General features: G+C 39.3%; 2 protein-coding genes across 2 annotated transcripts; one reads left to right on the top strand and one right to left on the bottom strand.

Annotated features, from left to right (window-relative positions):
- The first annotated feature begins 11312 nt into the window (after window positions 1–11312).
- LOC130985936 (phosphatidylinositol/phosphatidylcholine transfer protein SFH2) lies at window positions 11313–15668 on the top strand. Its single transcript, XM_057909123.1, has 11 exons — window positions 11313–11990; window positions 12094–12122; window positions 13284–13367; window positions 13447–13500; window positions 13893–13970; window positions 14058–14111; window positions 14246–14305; window positions 14385–14480; window positions 14602–14703; window positions 14837–14917; window positions 15089–15668. Exons 1-11 carry the CDS (start codon window positions 11936–11938, stop codon window positions 15353–15355), a joined length of 960 nt encoding a protein of 319 aa, XP_057765106.1. The 5' UTR covers window positions 11313–11935; the 3' UTR covers window positions 15356–15668.
- Window positions 15669–15685: 17 nt separating this feature from the next.
- On the bottom strand, window positions 15686–18055 carry LOC130985935 (WEB family protein At1g12150-like). The gene is made up of 3 exons (XM_057909121.1): window positions 17843–18055; window positions 17578–17773; window positions 15686–17508 (listed from the first exon to the last, which is right to left on the bottom strand). The coding sequence occupies exons 2-3, from the start codon at window positions 17770–17772 to the stop codon at window positions 15985–15987; spliced, it is 1719 nt and encodes a 572-aa protein (XP_057765104.1). The 5' UTR covers window position 17773; window positions 17843–18055; the 3' UTR covers window positions 15686–15984.
- Between the last annotated feature and the right edge of the window lie 432 nt (window positions 18056–18487).

Genomic DNA, 18487 nt, shown 5'->3' with positions numbered 1-18487 from the left:
GCTCGTTTTACATTTCACTAATGATCACGAAACATACCAAATTTATGAACTCAACGTGTTAGAGCATCCACAATGGGCTTACTTGATAGCCTACTTGATAGTGAATGACCATATTGACTCATTGAGTAAGTAGTGCTGCATTGGGGTTACTTGATAGCCTACTTGATTTTTTTAGTTTTGATTTTTATACTTTTCATTTAAATTTAATTTCTCAAATTTAATAACACAATTTATTTCAAATTTAAATTGCATTAATTATAAAATTCTAAATATTACATAAAACTTTAATAAAATAAAAATATTTCCTAAAAATTAACTACTCTGGCTCTAGAGGTCCAAAACGTGCCCAAAGGTGCTCCACCAAATCATTTCGGAGCTGAGCATATAGATGTCTATCTCGAAGAATTGAATCTCTTCGCACGTAGTCCTCGAAGGACACCGGTGTGTGTCGAGCACTCTCCGTCGAAGTGCTGCTAGATGCCCCGTTGTCATCTCTCCAATTGAGAGCCGCTTCACCTTCGTGCTCCACAATCACGTTGTGGAGAATGATGCAACATAACATGATGTCCTTGAGGTGCTGTACGTACCAGTTGCGCGCCGGACTACGAATGATTCCCCACCGGGCCTGAAGGACTTCGAAGGTGCGTTCGACATCCTTCCGTGCCGATTCTTTCATCTTCTTGAACCTCGCCTCCTTCGGATTGGTCGCCATTGGTGGACTCTTGACGAAGCAACGCCACTCCGAATATATGCCGTCACACAAGTAGTAGTCCATCCGGTATTCGCGCTGGTTGGCATGGAAGACCACCGGCGGCGTCGTTCATCCTAACACGTCGGAGAAGAGAGGCGACTGATTCAGCATATTGATGTCGTCGTTCGAACCAGCGACGCCGAAGAAGGCGTGCCAAATCCACAAATCGTGGGATGCAACGGCCTCCAATATCAAGGTGGGCTCTCATTGATCACCGCGTGTGTAGGCACCGTACCATGCCTTTGGGCAGTCTAAGCTTCCGAGCATCCCGAGAAAATCGTGTCGCGCCCCGTGCATATGAAGGAGGCGTTGGACGTCCGTGGGCGTTGGCCAGTGCAGGTAATAGGCTCCGAAAGCCCGGATGACTGCCCTGCAGAACTTCTTGAGGCATACACGCCCGGTGGAGTCGGCGACTTTGAGATACTCGTCGAATACATCCGCACTAACCCCGGTGGCTAATTGACGAATAGCCGATGTGTATTTCTGCAAAGGAGAGAGAGAGTCTCGACCGAGTGCATCAGTGCTCATAAGGAAGAAAGTATCTTCACCTTGAACAGCATCGACGATGCGCAAGAACAGCTCCTTCTGCATTCGAAAACGACGCCGAAAAAAAGTAGAACCATACGTCGGATTGTCGTTGAAGTAGTCTTGCATAAGACGTACATGGGCCTCCTCACGATCACGATGTACGTATGATCGGGGACGTTTGACACGCGCCGGCTCTGGCGCCGGTTGGGAGGAGTATGGAGCAAGCACTTGTTTCTGCAACTCTACCCACTCCATGAACTTTTCAGGTACTTCGTCGGAATAAGGCGAAGAATCATGCTGGGGTTCCGTCATTTTTGAAAGAAGAAATATGAGATTTTTTAACAAAAATTGAAGGAGGTGGAAGGAGTGGATTGTGATGTGTGATGAATGAGGGAATGAGGTAGTATTTATAGAGAGAAAAGAGAGGGGGAGGGGGGGGAAGGCCAAACGGCTATTTTAGACGTTGGCTAAAAAAAAGGGAAATAGTCGTTGCACTACTTCAAATTCAAAGTTTATACTCCCTCCGTCCCTGAAATGGCTTCCTCTTTGGGGATGGCACGAGTTTTAATAAAAAGTTGTAAAGTGTATTGATAGTGGAGAAAAAATGATATAATTATTATTGGAAGTTGTGAAAAGTGTTATAATTAGTATTGGGAGTGGTGAAAAGTGAAAAGTGAAAAGTAAGAATAAATAAAGTATTATTAGTGGTGGGGTAAGTTTCCAAAAATGGAAAGAAAGAAAGAGGAAGTTATTTGGGGGACGTTCCAAAATGGAAAAAGAGGAAGTTATTTTAGGGACGGAGGGAGTATATTTTTTTATTTTTTTTTAATTAAGGCGCGTGCAATGCACGCGCCATATCTCTTTTTCACTCGTGCATACTCGAAGGCTCGAGCACGCCTCGAGTAAGGCTCCCCCGCAACGCCTTACTCGAGTGCAACGCTCTACTCGAGTAAGGCGATCGAGTAGAGCGTTGCGGGTGCTCTTATCACTGACAAAATACCACAATTAAGCAAATTAATTAGATGTGAACTTCCTATGACTAGGAGGTGTTAGTATTGATTTTTTTTTTTTTTTTGAGGCGAGTATTGCTTATTGATGAAAGGTTTAATTGTATTTGAAGACATATAAGTTTTACGTTAAATTACAATTACAACACAAATTTTAAATATTGGAAATCCAATATTAATTCCTTTTTACTTGTTGCAACTAGAAATTTCGAACAACATTCAAATTGGAGTTATTCGAGAAGTCAAGCATTAGGTTTTGACGGATTGAAGGAAATAAACATTTGGCATATAAATCGATGTCAAGCAGTAGTTTTTTTTTTTTTTTTTGAACGAAACAGCAAGATTATATTGAATCATTAAGAGAAATGTCTATCAGCCAGCTCGGGAAGGCCGACTTCCAGACAGTTACACCAAGGGAGGAAGCAGCAAAATTAGCTAACGCATGAGCAACGCTATTGGCCTCACGGCGCATATGGTAAAACTCAAGGACGATGTGTTCTTTGGCGTGACTGAAAGCCTCAAACAACTCATCACTGAGGGACTCCATTCCCTTATATTTCTCTTGAACAACATGCACCGCAAGGAGTGAATCAGTGAAGACTTCAATCGGACCAGTATCATTCTCGAGGCAGAACCCAATGCCGAGAAGCAAAGCGTGGAGCTCTCCCATAAGCACAGTCTCCGTCCTTCCAATTCGATGTGCACCGGCAGCAATAAGCTCGCCCAAGTAGTTCCTCAAAACGAAACCCACCCCTGTTGCTCCGTCGTCTTCATGCACTGAGACGTCCACGTCAAGCCTTAAAACCCCTTCTCTTGGCGGAAACCAGTTCCTATCGCCTTCTTTGGGAAGGATTTGCATGCTTGCAGAAGCCGTGGCCCTAGCCTTCTGGAACAAATCAAGGAAAACCTCTCCCTCCAACCATTCCAATTTCCCCCTTGGTAGAGTACCATGCTTAACTTCACAAAGCCAATTCCAGACCTTCCATAAGTAAATGCAAAACAACTCAAAGTCCTTCCTCTCACCTTCTTCGTAAACAAGAGAACAAATATCACAAAGGGCCAAATTCTTCCATCTTTTCAAAGAACTCCACCATTTTGATCTCTTCCACGCCGAGCTAACCACTTCACAATGAATAAGGCAATGAACAGTACTTCCCCAATCTCTGCGGCACCACGAGCACATACCGTTATTAGGAATATGGTGCCGGAACAGGTTAGCATCAGTAGCAATCCGATCCGTCGTCGCTCGCCATAAGAAAATTCTCACTTTTGGCGGGATGTTAGCACACCAAACTTTCTTCCACCAAACTTGTTGACTGGACTTAGATAGAGCATGGTGCGAGTCATAAAAACCCACAGCGAGCAGGTAAGCAGATTTAACGGAGAACTTCCCTTTCTCATCAAAACGCCAATATCGGTCATCCTTAGCTGCCGGCAAATCCCTGTTCAAAGATAAAATAGAAGAAGCCTCATGTGCAAGAAAAGAATTACGGACTTGAGCTTCATCCCATTTGCCTTCCAAAGTGAAAAAATCAGCCACAACCAAATCCTCTCCTTCGTGGGCGCTCGAACAGGCAACACCAGATCCCTCGCTCGGAATCCACGCATCTGAAAAGGCTTTAATTTGCTAACCGTCGCCTATCCTCCACCTCATTCCCTTTTTAAGCAATTCTCTGCCCCAACATAAAGATCATAAAGATGTCAAGCAGTAGTTGATCATAACAAATTTTCATGAAATTGGAAAGTATTGATTGTCGTGTCAAAATATTCTCTTCTCGAGTGATCTATTGATTTTTCAAATTAATTAAGAGCTCAAACAATAACAATTTGTTTAAAATTAAAAATGTGATTAGTCGGTCGAATATAGCATTGATCCCAATTACAACAAATCCAAAGTTGATTAATAGCATTTCAAGGTTTTGAAAATACGTATTTCCTGTGCAAACGTTCGTACAATACAAACTATTCGTATATTTTAATAAGATATTTGTAAGTGTTTTATTAGACATTCTAAAAAGATACATATAAATATTTTACTAGAGTATATGAGTGTTCATATAGAGAACACGACCGTATTATAAGATTTTATGTTGAAAATAATATTGTAATTATTATTTCACTTAAAGCTACCTAGCCAAAAAAAAGTCAATGAAGGGATAAGTCAAGGATCTAGTCGCATAATGCAAGTCAAGTACAAGCTAAGCCGCAATTTCAAGATGAAGCGATACGCTATTATGAACTACTCCCTCCCTCCCACGAAATATGATACAGTTTCCTTTTTGGTTTGCCCCACGAAGCATAACACGTTTCTAAAAATGATAAAAAAAAAATTACTCTTTATTCACATTTTCACTTTTTCACCTACCACATTTAACACATAAAATACCAATTTCTTAATTTTCGTGCCGAAAAGAAGTGTATGTGTGTCATGCTTCATGGACGGAGGGAATAGTAATTTATTTTGATTAATTGTTTTGAACACTCTGAAATCTAATGGAGATTGGAGACAATGATTGTAAAAAAAGTTTTATTCTTTCATCAAATAAAAAAAAGTTTTATTCCAGAATTACAAGCCACGTGATGTCAGCAAGCATGTGACATGCCAGGTTGTTAGTTGTAATATTGACCCAACATGTTTACTAAATATATGGAGTAAGATTTTATGAAAATATTTTTATAAATAAAAGCTTAAAATACGTAGTAAATGAGTATAAAAGATTAAGGGGCTGTTTGTTTCAACCTGGCAAAAAGAAAAAGAGTCGAGAAATGGGAAAAAAAAAAATCAAAAGGTTGGCAAAAAGAAAAGGACTCGATAAATGGAAAAGAAATGAAATACAAATAATAATTCCCAAAATATCAATTTATTTGTTTTAACATCACAAATAAAGTTGAATTTCTTATTATTTAATTATGTTTAAATTATGTGGTAATAGTGAAGGCGCGCGAAGACGAACGACGATGACGGTGGTGATAGAATATACGGTTGAATTAGGTGATAAAAATCATTGAAATTCTATTAGTAAATTGTACGTGAATGTATTTGAAGAAGATGTGAAATTTATCTCTTTCAAGCATAACACTAAACACTTCATTGAATAGGGTCAAGACTGAGCCAAAAGCTTCATGCACACTTCAGTGTATTTCTTCTAATTAATCATAGTTATTATTAATAAAAGTTAATTGAAATTTATAAATTATAATTAGAAATTAATTAAGCATAAGTGAGATAAATGCATTGTAGTATATTCTAATTTATGTTTTGAGTTTAGGATTTATTAAATGATGTTCTATCATATTTGTAAGGTCAGACAGAGATATGATTAATATTAATTCTCATTTATAAAAGAAATGAAACATTTAAAATAGAACAACTCAAATTAAAAAATGAGATATTTTAAATAGAAGGAATAAAGTTTTTTTTTTAATGAGTCATGAGTTGAATTATGGCGAGTCATAACAAGTATTAGTTTTCCACGTTTTACACCCAAAAGGGACGTCCATTCAATGTTTTTATGTATGAGGAATTGTGGAATGAGGAGTGTCTCCAAAAGTAGATTGTAAAGTGAATGGATAGAAAGTTAACTTTGAATATAATATTAGGCTTTGTACGTGTTACGAGATAAAATTTGATATCCTCCGTCCATGAAATAAACTCCCAGTTGGGGTTCGGCACAGAGACAAAAAAAGTTAAAAAAGATGTTATGAGTGGGATAAAAAGGTAGTGTTAATGACTTTTGATTACTTTTCTTAATCTATAATCAGCATAAAAGTATTTACACATTTTTCATTCTTTTTTCTTTTGATTTACTTAAATTATTTACATTCTTTTTAGGGATAAGTATCAGATTAGCCCTTAACGTAGAAGCCCTTATGGCAAGGGGTGTGTCAAATAAACCCCTATCGTAATTAATTTTGAACAAATACACCCTTAGACCTAACGTCCACTTAACAGCCGTTTACTTATTATTATTTTTTTATTTTTCTTTTTTTGGTGGGTCCCACTTGTCCCAACCCTGGCTCGGCAGCAGCTGCTGCCTTCGTCATCTCCGCACGAGAGCAGCGCCACCGTCTGTTCTCCAGATCCAGCGACGCCGCCGCCTCCCTCCATCTCGCCCCCCTGCTCTCCCAGCCCTGGCCGGCAGCAGCTAGGGATGGCAGTGGATCCTGGACCCGGTCCAGATCCGTGGATCCAGATCCGATTTGACGGATCTGGATCTCAATTTTTTGGATCCGCGGATCTGGATCCGGATCTGGATCTCATTTTCTAAAACGGATCTGGATCTGGATCTTGACATTTGAGATCCGGATCCGGCCCAGATCCGACCCGTGGATCCGATTTAATTAAAAATATATTATTTATTTTTTATATTTATTTTATTAATAATATTAGATATATTAAAAAATAAAAAAAATAGAATTAACTTTGAAAACCTAATTCATCTCTTTCTCCCTCTCGGTCTTCTCACTCTCACTCCCCCGCCGCACCTCCATCTGCCATCCCTACTCACTCCCATCTCCCATCTCCCTCAGTCGGCGTCGTGCCTCACTTCCATCGCCGGTCGTCTTCTCCGATTCACCCTCCCGCCGCTGGAGTCACGCTCGCCGCTCGATCTCTGCTTCGCTCGCCCTCCCTGCTTCGCTCGCCGTCCCTGCCTCGCTCCCTGCTTCTCTCCCTCCATCGCCCGCCGCTGGAGTCACACCGCGCTCGCTCGCCCGCCAGCAGCAGCGGCAGTGCAGCCTCCAGTTCCTGTTCGGCTCGCCGCACTCCATCGCCCGCCGTCGTTCCAGTTCGGCTCGCCGCACTCCACCGCCGTCGCCGCCTCTGTCACTTCAGTCCGGCTCGCCGCACTCCACCGCCGCCGTCGTTCAGCCATGAGCTTGTCTACCACAGGATGCTCTAAATCAAAGGTTTATATTTTGATTTTGTAAACACATCAATGCCCCTTCTTCTTCCACTATCACATACGCTTGATGGCTTTCTTTACGCCCTTTTGATTGCAAGGTAGTTTGCGTCTCATTTCTGAGCCATCGTATCTAAACTTTGAATTCTGTTTCAATCGACTATTGATGTGCATTGCTTCCTACTATCAAGATATTTTTTTCATGTGAACGAACGTGATGATCTCTCTCTCTCTCTCTCTGTGTTTGTTTTGTCTCTGATTTGATAAACATCGTCATTTGATTCTGTCCTAATCTGCAGTTGAAACACCGATATTACAAAATCTGGGGCTTTGTCAATTTGTTGGCATTGGCCTTCATTATAGTAGAGGAATCGAATTTTCTTGTGAGGGAGTGTGAAATGAGCAATGACGAGGGGAGCTGTGTTTGTTGTTGATTTTGTGAATTTATTTGTGAATTTAATTTGAAAACACTAGATCCATGGATCTGGACCCGCGGATCCGCGGATCTGACGGATCTGGATCTGGATCCAAAATTTTCAGATCCGCGGATCTGGATCCGGATCTGGATCTGGTATATGAAAACGGATCTGGATCTGGTATTGGCCAGACCCGGTCCAGATCCGGCCCGTTGCCATCCCTAGCAGTAGCTGCTGCCTTCGTCATCTCCGCACGAGAGCAGCGCCGCCGTCCGTTCTCCAGATCCAGCGATGCCGCCGCCTCCCTCCATCTCGCTCCCCTGCTCTCCCAGCCCTGGCCGGCAGCAGCGGCTGCCTTCGTCATCTCTGCACAAGAGCAGCGGCGTCGTCCGTTCTCCAGATCCAGCGACGCCGCCGTCTCCCTCCATCTCTCTCCCCCTGCTCTCCCAGCCCTGGCCGGTAGCAGCGGCTGCCTTTGTCATCTCTGCACAAGAGCAGCGGCGTCGTCCGTTCTCCAGATCCGGCGACGCTGCCGCCTCCCTCCATCTCGTCCGGCGAGCAGAGCGTGAGAGAGATCGTGAGGAGTGAGAAGAGTGAGAGGTGAGAGAGAGCAGAGCGTGAGAGAGAGAGCAGAGCGTGAGAGAGAAATAAAAAAAATTAAAAAAATTAAATAGTTCACGGTGTTAAGTGGACGTTAGGTCTAAGGGTGTATTTGTTCAAAATTAATTACGATAGGGGTTTATTTGACACACCCCTTTCCATAAGGGGCTCAATGCCATAAGGGCTTCTACGTTAGGGGCTGATTTGATACTTAACCCTTCTTTTTATTCCTTATTTATTTTAAAATTCACTGATTTTCTAACATTAAATAAACTTCATTAAATTAATTGCACAATGTTTTATTCATTTATTTACCAGCTTCTCCAGAGCATGCGCATAGTGGACCATAATCGCTTCTTTTCAAATTCCTTCATTTTTCATTAACACACTGAAAATCAATAAAAATTGGATAATTGAAGCATCTTCGAAAATTGGAGTTCATTAACCAGAATCCCTATCAATCAATGGCACGGCAGATCGTGAGACGACTTGGTCGGAGCCGAGCCAAATTTCTTGGGTTGGAGTTTTTACGTCAAGGGTCGGACCCTCTGGTCTCTTCTCCTCTGAATCCAACTTGATATGCGCCACTCTCTTCCCTGGAGATGGAATCGACCAGAGAACTCCGATTCGGACAAACATGTTCGCAAATGCTTCAAGCTGATTTTTGTTCGTGAATGCTTCAAGCTAATTCAGTCAAACATAATTGGAGAAATATTGAACCGAGTAGAATAAATAAATATTGGAGAATCAGTCTCCATCTTTGACGAGAATCAGAATTGAATTCAAAGTTGCAATTTGGGGAAAAAGATCAAACTTAGATCTGAAAATTAGGGCTCACATCACAAATTGGATTTGAGATGTTGGGGACAGTTGGAGAAGAACCGCGTGGGATGGCGTTGAACTGAGCGATGGGCTTGCGGCAATGATCGAACGCCGGCGGACGCGCACCAGGCTTGCGACGAGGGGTGGCCGGAATCCTATGCGGTCGGCGCTAGTAAATTGCTTGGGAAATAGAAGAGTGATTTTGATGTTGGGTTAGTAAGTGAATTAGTTGGTTAATTGATTTAGAGTGCGTCTAGTAAATGTATGAAATAAGAGAGGGTATAATTGTCCAAAAAGCAGAGTAGGAGTTTATTTTGTGGACAAATTTTTAAGGGTAAATATGAGTTTATTTCGTGGACGGGTATGTATGATTGAGAAAACACTTTTTTTTTTACTATATACAATATTAATATCATATTTAATAGAATGTATTAAAATATCTATAAAATATAATATATTTATTTGGTACGACATATTAAGATTATATAAAGTTAATAATAGTTATAATTAAGATTTGTATTACGTATACCACCTACATAGGTGATACACAGAATTCGTCAAATCGGTGTAATATTTTCGGACTTTTAATTTATAAAAAGTTGTGGGTTTCGTGTTACTATTAGGGTGGTATAAATATATTATACACTTTAATCACTCGTACCAAACGAACCCGTAATATATAGTAACAGATGCCGCAATTCTTATTGGGGATAACGCATATGTAATTATGTATTGTATTTATATGCTCATGTGAGAACATTTCTCATGGATGAGACTAGTCTCACATGAAACCGACTCTTTGATGAGACCAATTGATAATATTATTCACTGTGTCTATGAAATATTTTCTTAATTTTTTTATTTTTCGTTCTTCTAAAAAATATATTTTTATTTTTTGGGACATAATTTTACTAATTATCATTTTTAAAGTTTTCATAAATTTATGTATATTGTCATTAATGAATCCACATAAATTCACTAATTATCATTTTTTTTATAATTTATAGAATCTCTTCTCAATTCATCAAATATATAAATATTTTTTCTTAAAATCTATGTTAACTTTACAGAGTAAGGTATTTCATGAACAAACAAAATATTATACGTCGACATTTTAAGAATTGGCGGATTCAATTTGAAATCTTTTGACTAGGGGTGAGCAAATCGGACCAAAACCGATGGACCAGACCGAATCGATCGATTTTTTTGGTCCGGACCGATTTTGGTCCATGTATTGGTCCGGTCCGATCCAGTCCCATTTTCTTGGACCAAAAATATTTCGGTTCGGTTTCGATCTCGGGGAGGCCAAAATCAACGAAAATTAGATCGAACCGAATATATATATATATATATATATATATATATATATATATATATATATACTCCCCCCGTCCCTAAAATAGCTGCCTCTTTGGGGACGGCATGAATTTTAAGAAAAAATTGTAAATTGTATTTATAGTGGAAAAAAAATGTTAATAATTATTATTGGAAGTTGTGAAAAGGTGTTATAATTAGTATTAGTATTTGGAGTGTTGAAAAGTGAAAAGTAAGAATAAGTAAATATTATTAGTGGTGGGATAGTTGTCCAAAAATAAAAAGAAAGAAAAATAAAAAGAAAGAAAGAGGAAGTTATTTGGGGCACGTCCCAAAAAGGAAAAAAGATGAAGTTATTTTAGGGACGGACCTCCGTCCCACGAATCTTGAGTCACTTTCCTTTTTCGGCCGTCCCACGATTCTCGAGTTCCTTTTTTGGCAAAAAAATTTCCTTTTATTCATCTTTTCACTTTTTCACCACCACACTTAACACACTAAATACCACTATTTTCTTAATTCCCGTGCCGAAACGAATTGATTTAAGATTCGCAGGACGGAGGGAGTATATATTAAATATTTTTATTAATATTATTAATATTTTTATTAATTTCTAATATTTTTATTATTTTATAATATTTCAAAAATAGTCGGTTTTGGACCGAACCGGACCGAGAACCGATGGCGGTTTCGGTGCGATTTCGATTCGGTCCTAGGGCTTCAGTTGGTTCGATTCGATTAAAAAAATATTGAAAATTCAATTCTCGATTTTATTGGTTCGGTTTGGTTCAGAACGACTGCTCATCCCTACTTTTGACCATGAATTTTTTTTATCTTTTATTTTTATTTTTCTGAGAGAAAGACCATGAATTTGACATTTAACACTACATTTTATGTCTGTCGGCGGCATGTCAAATCGTCAACTAATTGAAAAGTAAGTAGGTAAGAGTATTTAATTTCTTCCCCTAAAAAAGAAAGAGTATAATTTCTTCCCTCAAATACAACCTTTTTTTTTTGTTTGGGGAGTACAACTTAATACTACTATATTTCTTATATCTTAAAAAAAAAAAGAACTTAACAGATTTCTTATAATTAAAAAATGAAACATTATCCCAAACCCAAAAGTGTACCCAAAAATAGTGCAATTTTGATTTACTGGTTTGCTGCTGGCGCTGACACTTGAGCATTCTATAGCCATTTCTTTTGAAAAAAATCAACAACTAGCATCTTTTTTCTGCACTCAATTAATCAATCAATTACTAGTATGTTAGAAATCTAAGTTCCTGCTGCAACATTTGCAAAGAAGAATACCGAAAGAGAGAGAGGAAAAAGAAGGCAAAGAGGAAGAGGGTTCCATTTCTTGAATCTTGATCCCATCTTTCTCTTTCCTTCTTGTAATAAAAGTTGAATCTTTGCTTGCCCCTCTCTCTCTGTGTCTGTGTTGCCCTTGTTCTTTTTCTCTCTTATTTTTCCCTTCAGCTGAAGTGAGATGATTTGCTGAAATATGAAGGTCCAAGCTGATTAACTTGTTGCAGTTGTAGGGTGATTATTTAGTTTAAATTTTCTTGTTTCTTCTTGATTTCCCGATACGAACCAGAAATGGCGGTGGTTCCACAAGAAGCCATTAATCAATTTGAGGCGTTAATGGAGGAAGGTCGGTTGGCCTTGATCTCTTTACTTATTCTGCTTCTTGATCTATAATTTTTGGCCCATTTCTTATTTTATGCTCTCTCTTTATCTTTTGGAATTCTATGCAGTTGACGAGTCACTGAAAAGAACATTCAAGGTAATACTATTTTTCTTTCCTTATTTCCTTACTTGTTTATTTATTCACGAAATTCCTGTGTCTTATTTGTGTCCAAAAATCTAAGATCTTTTATTTTGTAATATGCAACTGCAATGCATGTTTATCAGTGGAAATCATGATGCCAATTTCTGGCTCTTGACAATTGTATATGCCAATCAGCTTCATTTATAATGTTAGAAGGCATAATAACAAATTTCCAGTACAAATTTGGATTTCAGTAGCCGGATCTGTTGCTAATTATGCTTCGAGATTTCACTAATGATATGTATGCTCAAGATTCAAGGAGTTACTGGTGCATTCCTTATTCTGATTTCCAAGTTGGTATAGTTGCTTCCCTTTGGTTTTGGAATTTGATGGAGAAAAGACCCTAAAGATTGAAGAGTAGGTCTCTTATGAGACCGTTGAACCAAAATCTAACTTTTGAACATGAAAAGTATTTTTTTTAAATTCAAAAGTTTTACTATTTCAAGGATTATTTCTGCTTGCATTTCCTAATTGACTCTTCCATTCTTTAAATTGACACTCTACCTGGTCAAGACCTAATAAACGGCCATATCACAAGAAATCAGCTATCTAATTGCTAAATCAGTTATTCAATATATTGATATTATTATTCCCTTTGTGCATGCAAACCCAAAAGGAAAGAGAATTGACTCTATCACAAGGTTTCCTCTTAAACATGGCAAAACTCTGGCTGCAAATGACTACTATGTTTTAACCATCTTGAGGATGAGCTAGATTAACTTTCATAGTCACCGACTTCTCTGAAATACGTCTTTCTCTCCTTTATACTTTCATGGGAAATGAGATACTCAAATTGCCACTTTACTCGTCTTGTATGTCTATTTGACCATCATAGTTTTATTTATTTTTTGTTGCATAGTAAAGTAATAGCCCACAATATTATTTGGAAGAAATAAATTTGACTATGTAACCATGTATTCTAGGATGTAATGATTACAATCTTACTGAATGCTTGGCATTCATGATTTGTTGGGTCCTGTGGAGGAATATTTCTTTTGTGATTCTTGATGATGAGAGAAAACACGAGAAACATTTTAAAGAAATTTTCCTCGAGAAGAACCATGTATTCGGTTTTACTTTTTATACATCATCCATCTAATTCTGTTCATTTTGCAGAATATCCATCAAGGATATCCTCATGAATCTTTGATGCGCTTTCTAAAGGCAAGAGAAGGAAATGTTACCAAGGCCCACAAGATGGTCAGACTAAATCCTTTTTTGAACAAGTCACATTTGTAACAAGTCTGTTTGCTGAATTCTGAGGCACTTGATATTGCAGTTAGTTGATTGTTTGATGTGGAGACTGGAAAACAACATTGATGGAATGTTAGCAGTAAGTATTATTTCCTACCATTGATCTGTTGATATGGCATGCGACTGACTTTGAGATATTTTAGCTTTTGACTTGAATAAGCAAGTTGATTTAACATCTTCTAGCTACTCGATCTTTTGCACCATCTGTTCTGAGCTCATTTTGGTTGCTTTGTATCTGTATTTTCCTATATTGTTTTTGGCATCCATTCCCTTGGTCTTAAGTATGTAGGTTACTTGAAAACCATGTTCATCATTACCTAGACAGAAACCCGACACTGCAGTAATGAAACTAATTTTGTCAGGTTGAAGCCACCTTTGGAAGATTCTGTGGCCGTATTGGATGACAAATTCTTTGATAGGCGTAGTAATTTCTGATGTGTAATCTGAATCTTCTATTTTACTTTGTTATAGAAACCCATTGTTCCAGTGGAGCTGTATAGGGATATACGTGAGTCACAGCTTATAGGATTGTCAGGTTACTCAAATGAGGTGAGCATTCGATGTCAAGTTCAATTATATACCTAGAAATTTGGTTGAGAAATTCCGTTCTCTTACTAAGGAAGTAATTTTCCATAGGGCCTCCCTGTGTTTGCCGTTGGAGTGGGCATGAGCACATTGGACCGAGCATCTGTAAGTATATATAATCAACAATATAATTCAGCATCAAGCTTCTTTTCCTTCTTCTGTTCTTCCTTGTTTCTTTTTAATAATCTCAATAAAGCTGCCATTCTTTCGTCATTGACTGTATTTATTTTCAATTTTAGGTTCATTATTATATACAGTCCCACATCCAGATGAATGAATATAGGGATCGTGTCATTTTGGTAAGATGCTCACGGTAACTTCAATCCTACTTTTACCAGAACAGGTGACTAACTTATCATGAAATCATGTTTCTTTTAGCCAGCTGCAACAAAGAAGTATGGCAGGCATGTTAGCAAATGTATAAAGGTTCTAGATATGACTGGGTTGAAGCTCTCAGCTTTAAACTACATAAAGGTGCTTCAGTTGTAAGATATTCCTAGTTCATTGATTACAATTCTCCTTCCAATGGGATGGTTATAAAATATACTATTAGAATTTTTTAACTAGATATAACGAAGATTTTGTCCTTGTGCAGCTAATGACAACAATTTCTTCTATTGACGATCTGAATTATCCGGAGAAAACTTTAACTTATTACATTGTGAATGCTCCATACATATTTTCCGCATGTTGGAAGGTTTGTCCCATATTTTGGCCCGTAATTTTAACTAATCTACTTATCTGCTTCTCCAAGTTGCTGTAGTAAATTGGTTGTACAACTGTTATAAATTTCTTGAATGCAATATTTATAATCTATTCGATATTATTAGGTTGTGAAGCCACTTCTGCAGGAGAGAACAAGAAGGAAAATCAATGTATTGTCTGGTTGCGGACAAGATGATTTGTTGAAGGTAGTTTCTTTGTCGTGTTCTTTCTTTTTACATCATTGTCACTAACAATTTAATTTCACGTTCAAGGAATAGATCTTGAATCATCCGATTATTATGGTGTCCTCCAATCTAATTTGGTTCTCAGAGGTTAGGAATTAAGTTTGATAATCTTTTCTGATCGTGTTGGTGCAGATTATGGATTATTCCTCCCTTCCCCATTTCTGCCGTAAGAGAAGTTCGGGCTCTTCCAAACATTTGGACAAGAATGCTGACAGTTGCTTTACCTTGGACCATCCATTCCACCAACAACTATATGATTACATCAAGAAGCAATCCTTGGATCGTGCAACCATTGCGCCGGTAAAACAGGGTTCCGTGCATGTTACTTTACCTGAAAATGCCAGTGAGGGAGATATTGCCAAGATTCTGGAATCCGAATTGGAGAATTTGAGGGTCTAGAGAGATTTCCATAATATCAGGAGGGCCTGAAAATCAATGATAGGAAGTACTAACGACTCTTCATCTCGTTTTTGAAGTGCTAAATTGCATCCTGCTCGTAATCTCTTGTTCTTTGTATTCAGACTATCTGTAGCTATTTAGTATTCGCTATGTAGCATCTAAAAACAGTACATGTTTCACTGGGAACAGAAAAACTTGATGCATGCGCTTCATATGTGAGCCGGCCGACTTCATCTTTAAGCCGTGAGCAATATGCTGCATGCATTTATGTATAAATGTGTGGAGGCAATATATAAAGTATGGCTTATTCTAATAGTACTTGCACATGTATTATATTAATATAATTATATAATATTTAAGTAATTAGAGAGGAAAACTGATTTTTTTGAGGTAGGAAGTAGCTAGAAATCTCAAAGCATGCGCTTCTTAAATCTGAGGAATAGAAAATTTTGGCTCCGATCTTATTAATCTTCGATCAAAATGTGGGTAATGCTTCTCCTGCTGTGTTTTAGCTCATGGATATGCTGACCAGGTATGCTCGTTATTCTCTGTTTTCTCTATCAAGTAAGCGATTTGCTATTGTTTTCCTGAATATATACTCTCATGTTCAAAAACCTATGTACTGATCACTATTTTGCTTTTGCAGCTTCACTGTGTTCATTTTGACGCCATTTCTGGAGTTCGGTCTCAACTAACCTCCGTGCAGCCTCTGCCATTTCTGCCGTCTTGAGAGCCTCCTTGATTTCCGACTGTAAGGCCTCGTTCTCTTTCAACATTGCCTCTAGTTTCTCTGAATTTTCTCTCTCTCTTGCATTTATGGCCTCTACCTGGGCAATGGCAGTGGCCACTTCTATGTCGGCCTTACTCGTGCATTCCTTGATCTTCTTGTTCATTGAGTCGAACTCATCGACTGACAATCTGATCCTCCTCGTTGAACTGTGTGATTCTGCATCTTCGTGACCCTGATAGCAATAGATTCGTTCCTCTGCGAGCCTCTCTACATCCTTGGCTTCTTCAGCTTCCTTCAACACCGTCTTGAGCTTTTCGTCTGCTTCTTGGGTCAGAGCTGCTGCTGCTTTGGCCTCTTCCCTTAGTAACTCAGCGCTCTTTTTACTGTTTTCTGCTTCATTCCTAACCATTTCAGCCTCTTCCAGAAGCTTCTCCACACAAGATTGCATAATGAAACCACATCCTGACTTAGCTGCCTCGAGGTCAGCCTTGCTCTTCTCTAGATCGCCCTGCATTTGCTCGGTGGTCGATTCTGCTTCGCCCGCCGCCTTCTCTGCTACCAGGCGCTCGCTTCTCACATCCTCCAGTTGCTTTTTAGTCGAATCAATAGATGCTTGGAGAGAGTTTTCTTCTGCCACGGCTTCTGCCAACGCCCTTTTGGCGCTGTCGAGCTCCTTAGCCATCTTCCGGATGGCGTAGAGATCCGTGGACTGGATGTCGTGCAGCTGTTCTTGCAGAACTCTGATTGCCTCCATCGTCTCATCGAGCTTCGCCTGGAGAGTTTCAGTAGGCACGAATTCTTCTTCCAAGAGTTTGATCTCTTTCTCGACGCGCTCCTTGTTTAATTTATGACTGTGCAACAACTCTTCCTTCTCCACGACGATCTTCATGTACTCCTCTTCGGCCTCGAGTGAGGTCCGCTTCACCTGATCAAATGTCTGCTGCAGTTGATCGACTTCTTTCATGAGCTGCGCGTGCCTCGCTTCCTGCTTCTGTAGTTCATCTTGGGCTTCTTCGGCTTTCTGGAGCATCGCTAGTCTTTCTACCACAACGGCATCATAATCCTGTCTCAGATTGGCGAGCTCCTCCTCACAAGCCATGAGTTGTGCGGTGGTGGTCCTGTAAAGCTCACGCTCATTGTTGAGGACGGATTTCCACATCTCGTTGCCCAGCTGCGCTCTGCGTGCTAGCTCCTCCTCCAGCTCCATTGCTTGGACTTTTGCAGCTTCAGCGGCTGCAATGGACGCTTGCTTGGAATGTGCGAGCATTTGGAGCTTGTTGGTGAGCTGCTCGAGCGTCTTATTGGCCATCTGCAGCTCACGCAGGGCTTGCGCTTTGGCTGCTTCGGTGGTTCGCAATTGATGGGTGTAGTATAATCGCGCCTTCATCATGAGATGATGTTGCGCCTCTACTTCGAGCAATCTCTGCATTCGCAGCGTGAAATTAGGGCGTGCGTATGAGATTTCATGTTACAGTTTGCGTGCAGAATTTACCTCGTCAGCTTTCTTCTTGGCCACGGTCGCCGTCCCTGACTTGGGCGAACCTGAATCGCCGAATAGAGATACGGCGTCCTTCACAGACTGGAATGGCGCCCTTGTATCGATCTCTCCTACATCTGCTCGAGGAGAGTTTCCGGACAGCGGAGACCCCGCTGCCGATTCCCGCGTTTTTATCACCAAATCTCTCATCCTGCAATTCAAAATTAATTGAAACTATAAATTGAAACAACTAAATCAATCAAGATTGCCGTTGACGTACCTCGAAACAGATTAATGTGCGAGAAGAAGGCGATCGAGGAATTAATTAATGCGATTTATGTAAGAAGACACTCTTTCCTTTCCTATATTCCTCTGCTATAATGTTGTTGAAGAAAAGCAGAGGAATTGAAGGAAGAAAAAGGTAGGTGTGATGGAAATGTTTGGAGATATAAGCATCTATGTATATGTTGGTGATGGTATAGGGGAAAGGACTTTTCCGAATATTGCTCCTTCTTATTCACCTCCATTTGTCTTCTGTGGAAATCCGAAGAAACCGCCCCCATTTTCAGTGTTCTTCCACCCATCGTATTATGCATTTTCTACTTTCTACCATCAGATGCAAATATATCTTGTTAACTTCTACAATCTTCACAAAAATGTTAGCTACGTTAAAATACTAATTATATCTTTGATAATAGAATATGTCCGACAATTTTAAATGAGAAAACTAATCAAGTATAATATGTATATTAAGTATTTCATGCACAATATACGTGATTTTTTATCAGTTTAAAAATGCCTGTGTGGAAACAAAATACTTTTTCAGATATACGATAGTATACTACTTCCTTTATTTACAAAAAATAGTCCTAGAAGGAGACAATATTAGTTTTAATAAAAGTGATTGAAAATATTGTGAATACAA

Source organism: Salvia miltiorrhiza, chromosome 5 (genome assembly GCF_028751815.1).
Source record: "Salvia miltiorrhiza cultivar Shanhuang (shh) chromosome 5, IMPLAD_Smil_shh, whole genome shotgun sequence".
In the NCBI taxonomy this organism is placed as follows: Eukaryota; Viridiplantae; Streptophyta; class Magnoliopsida; order Lamiales; family Lamiaceae; genus Salvia; species Salvia miltiorrhiza.
Note: the sequence above shows the minus strand (reverse complement) of the source record. Positions and strands in the feature narration are given on the sequence as shown.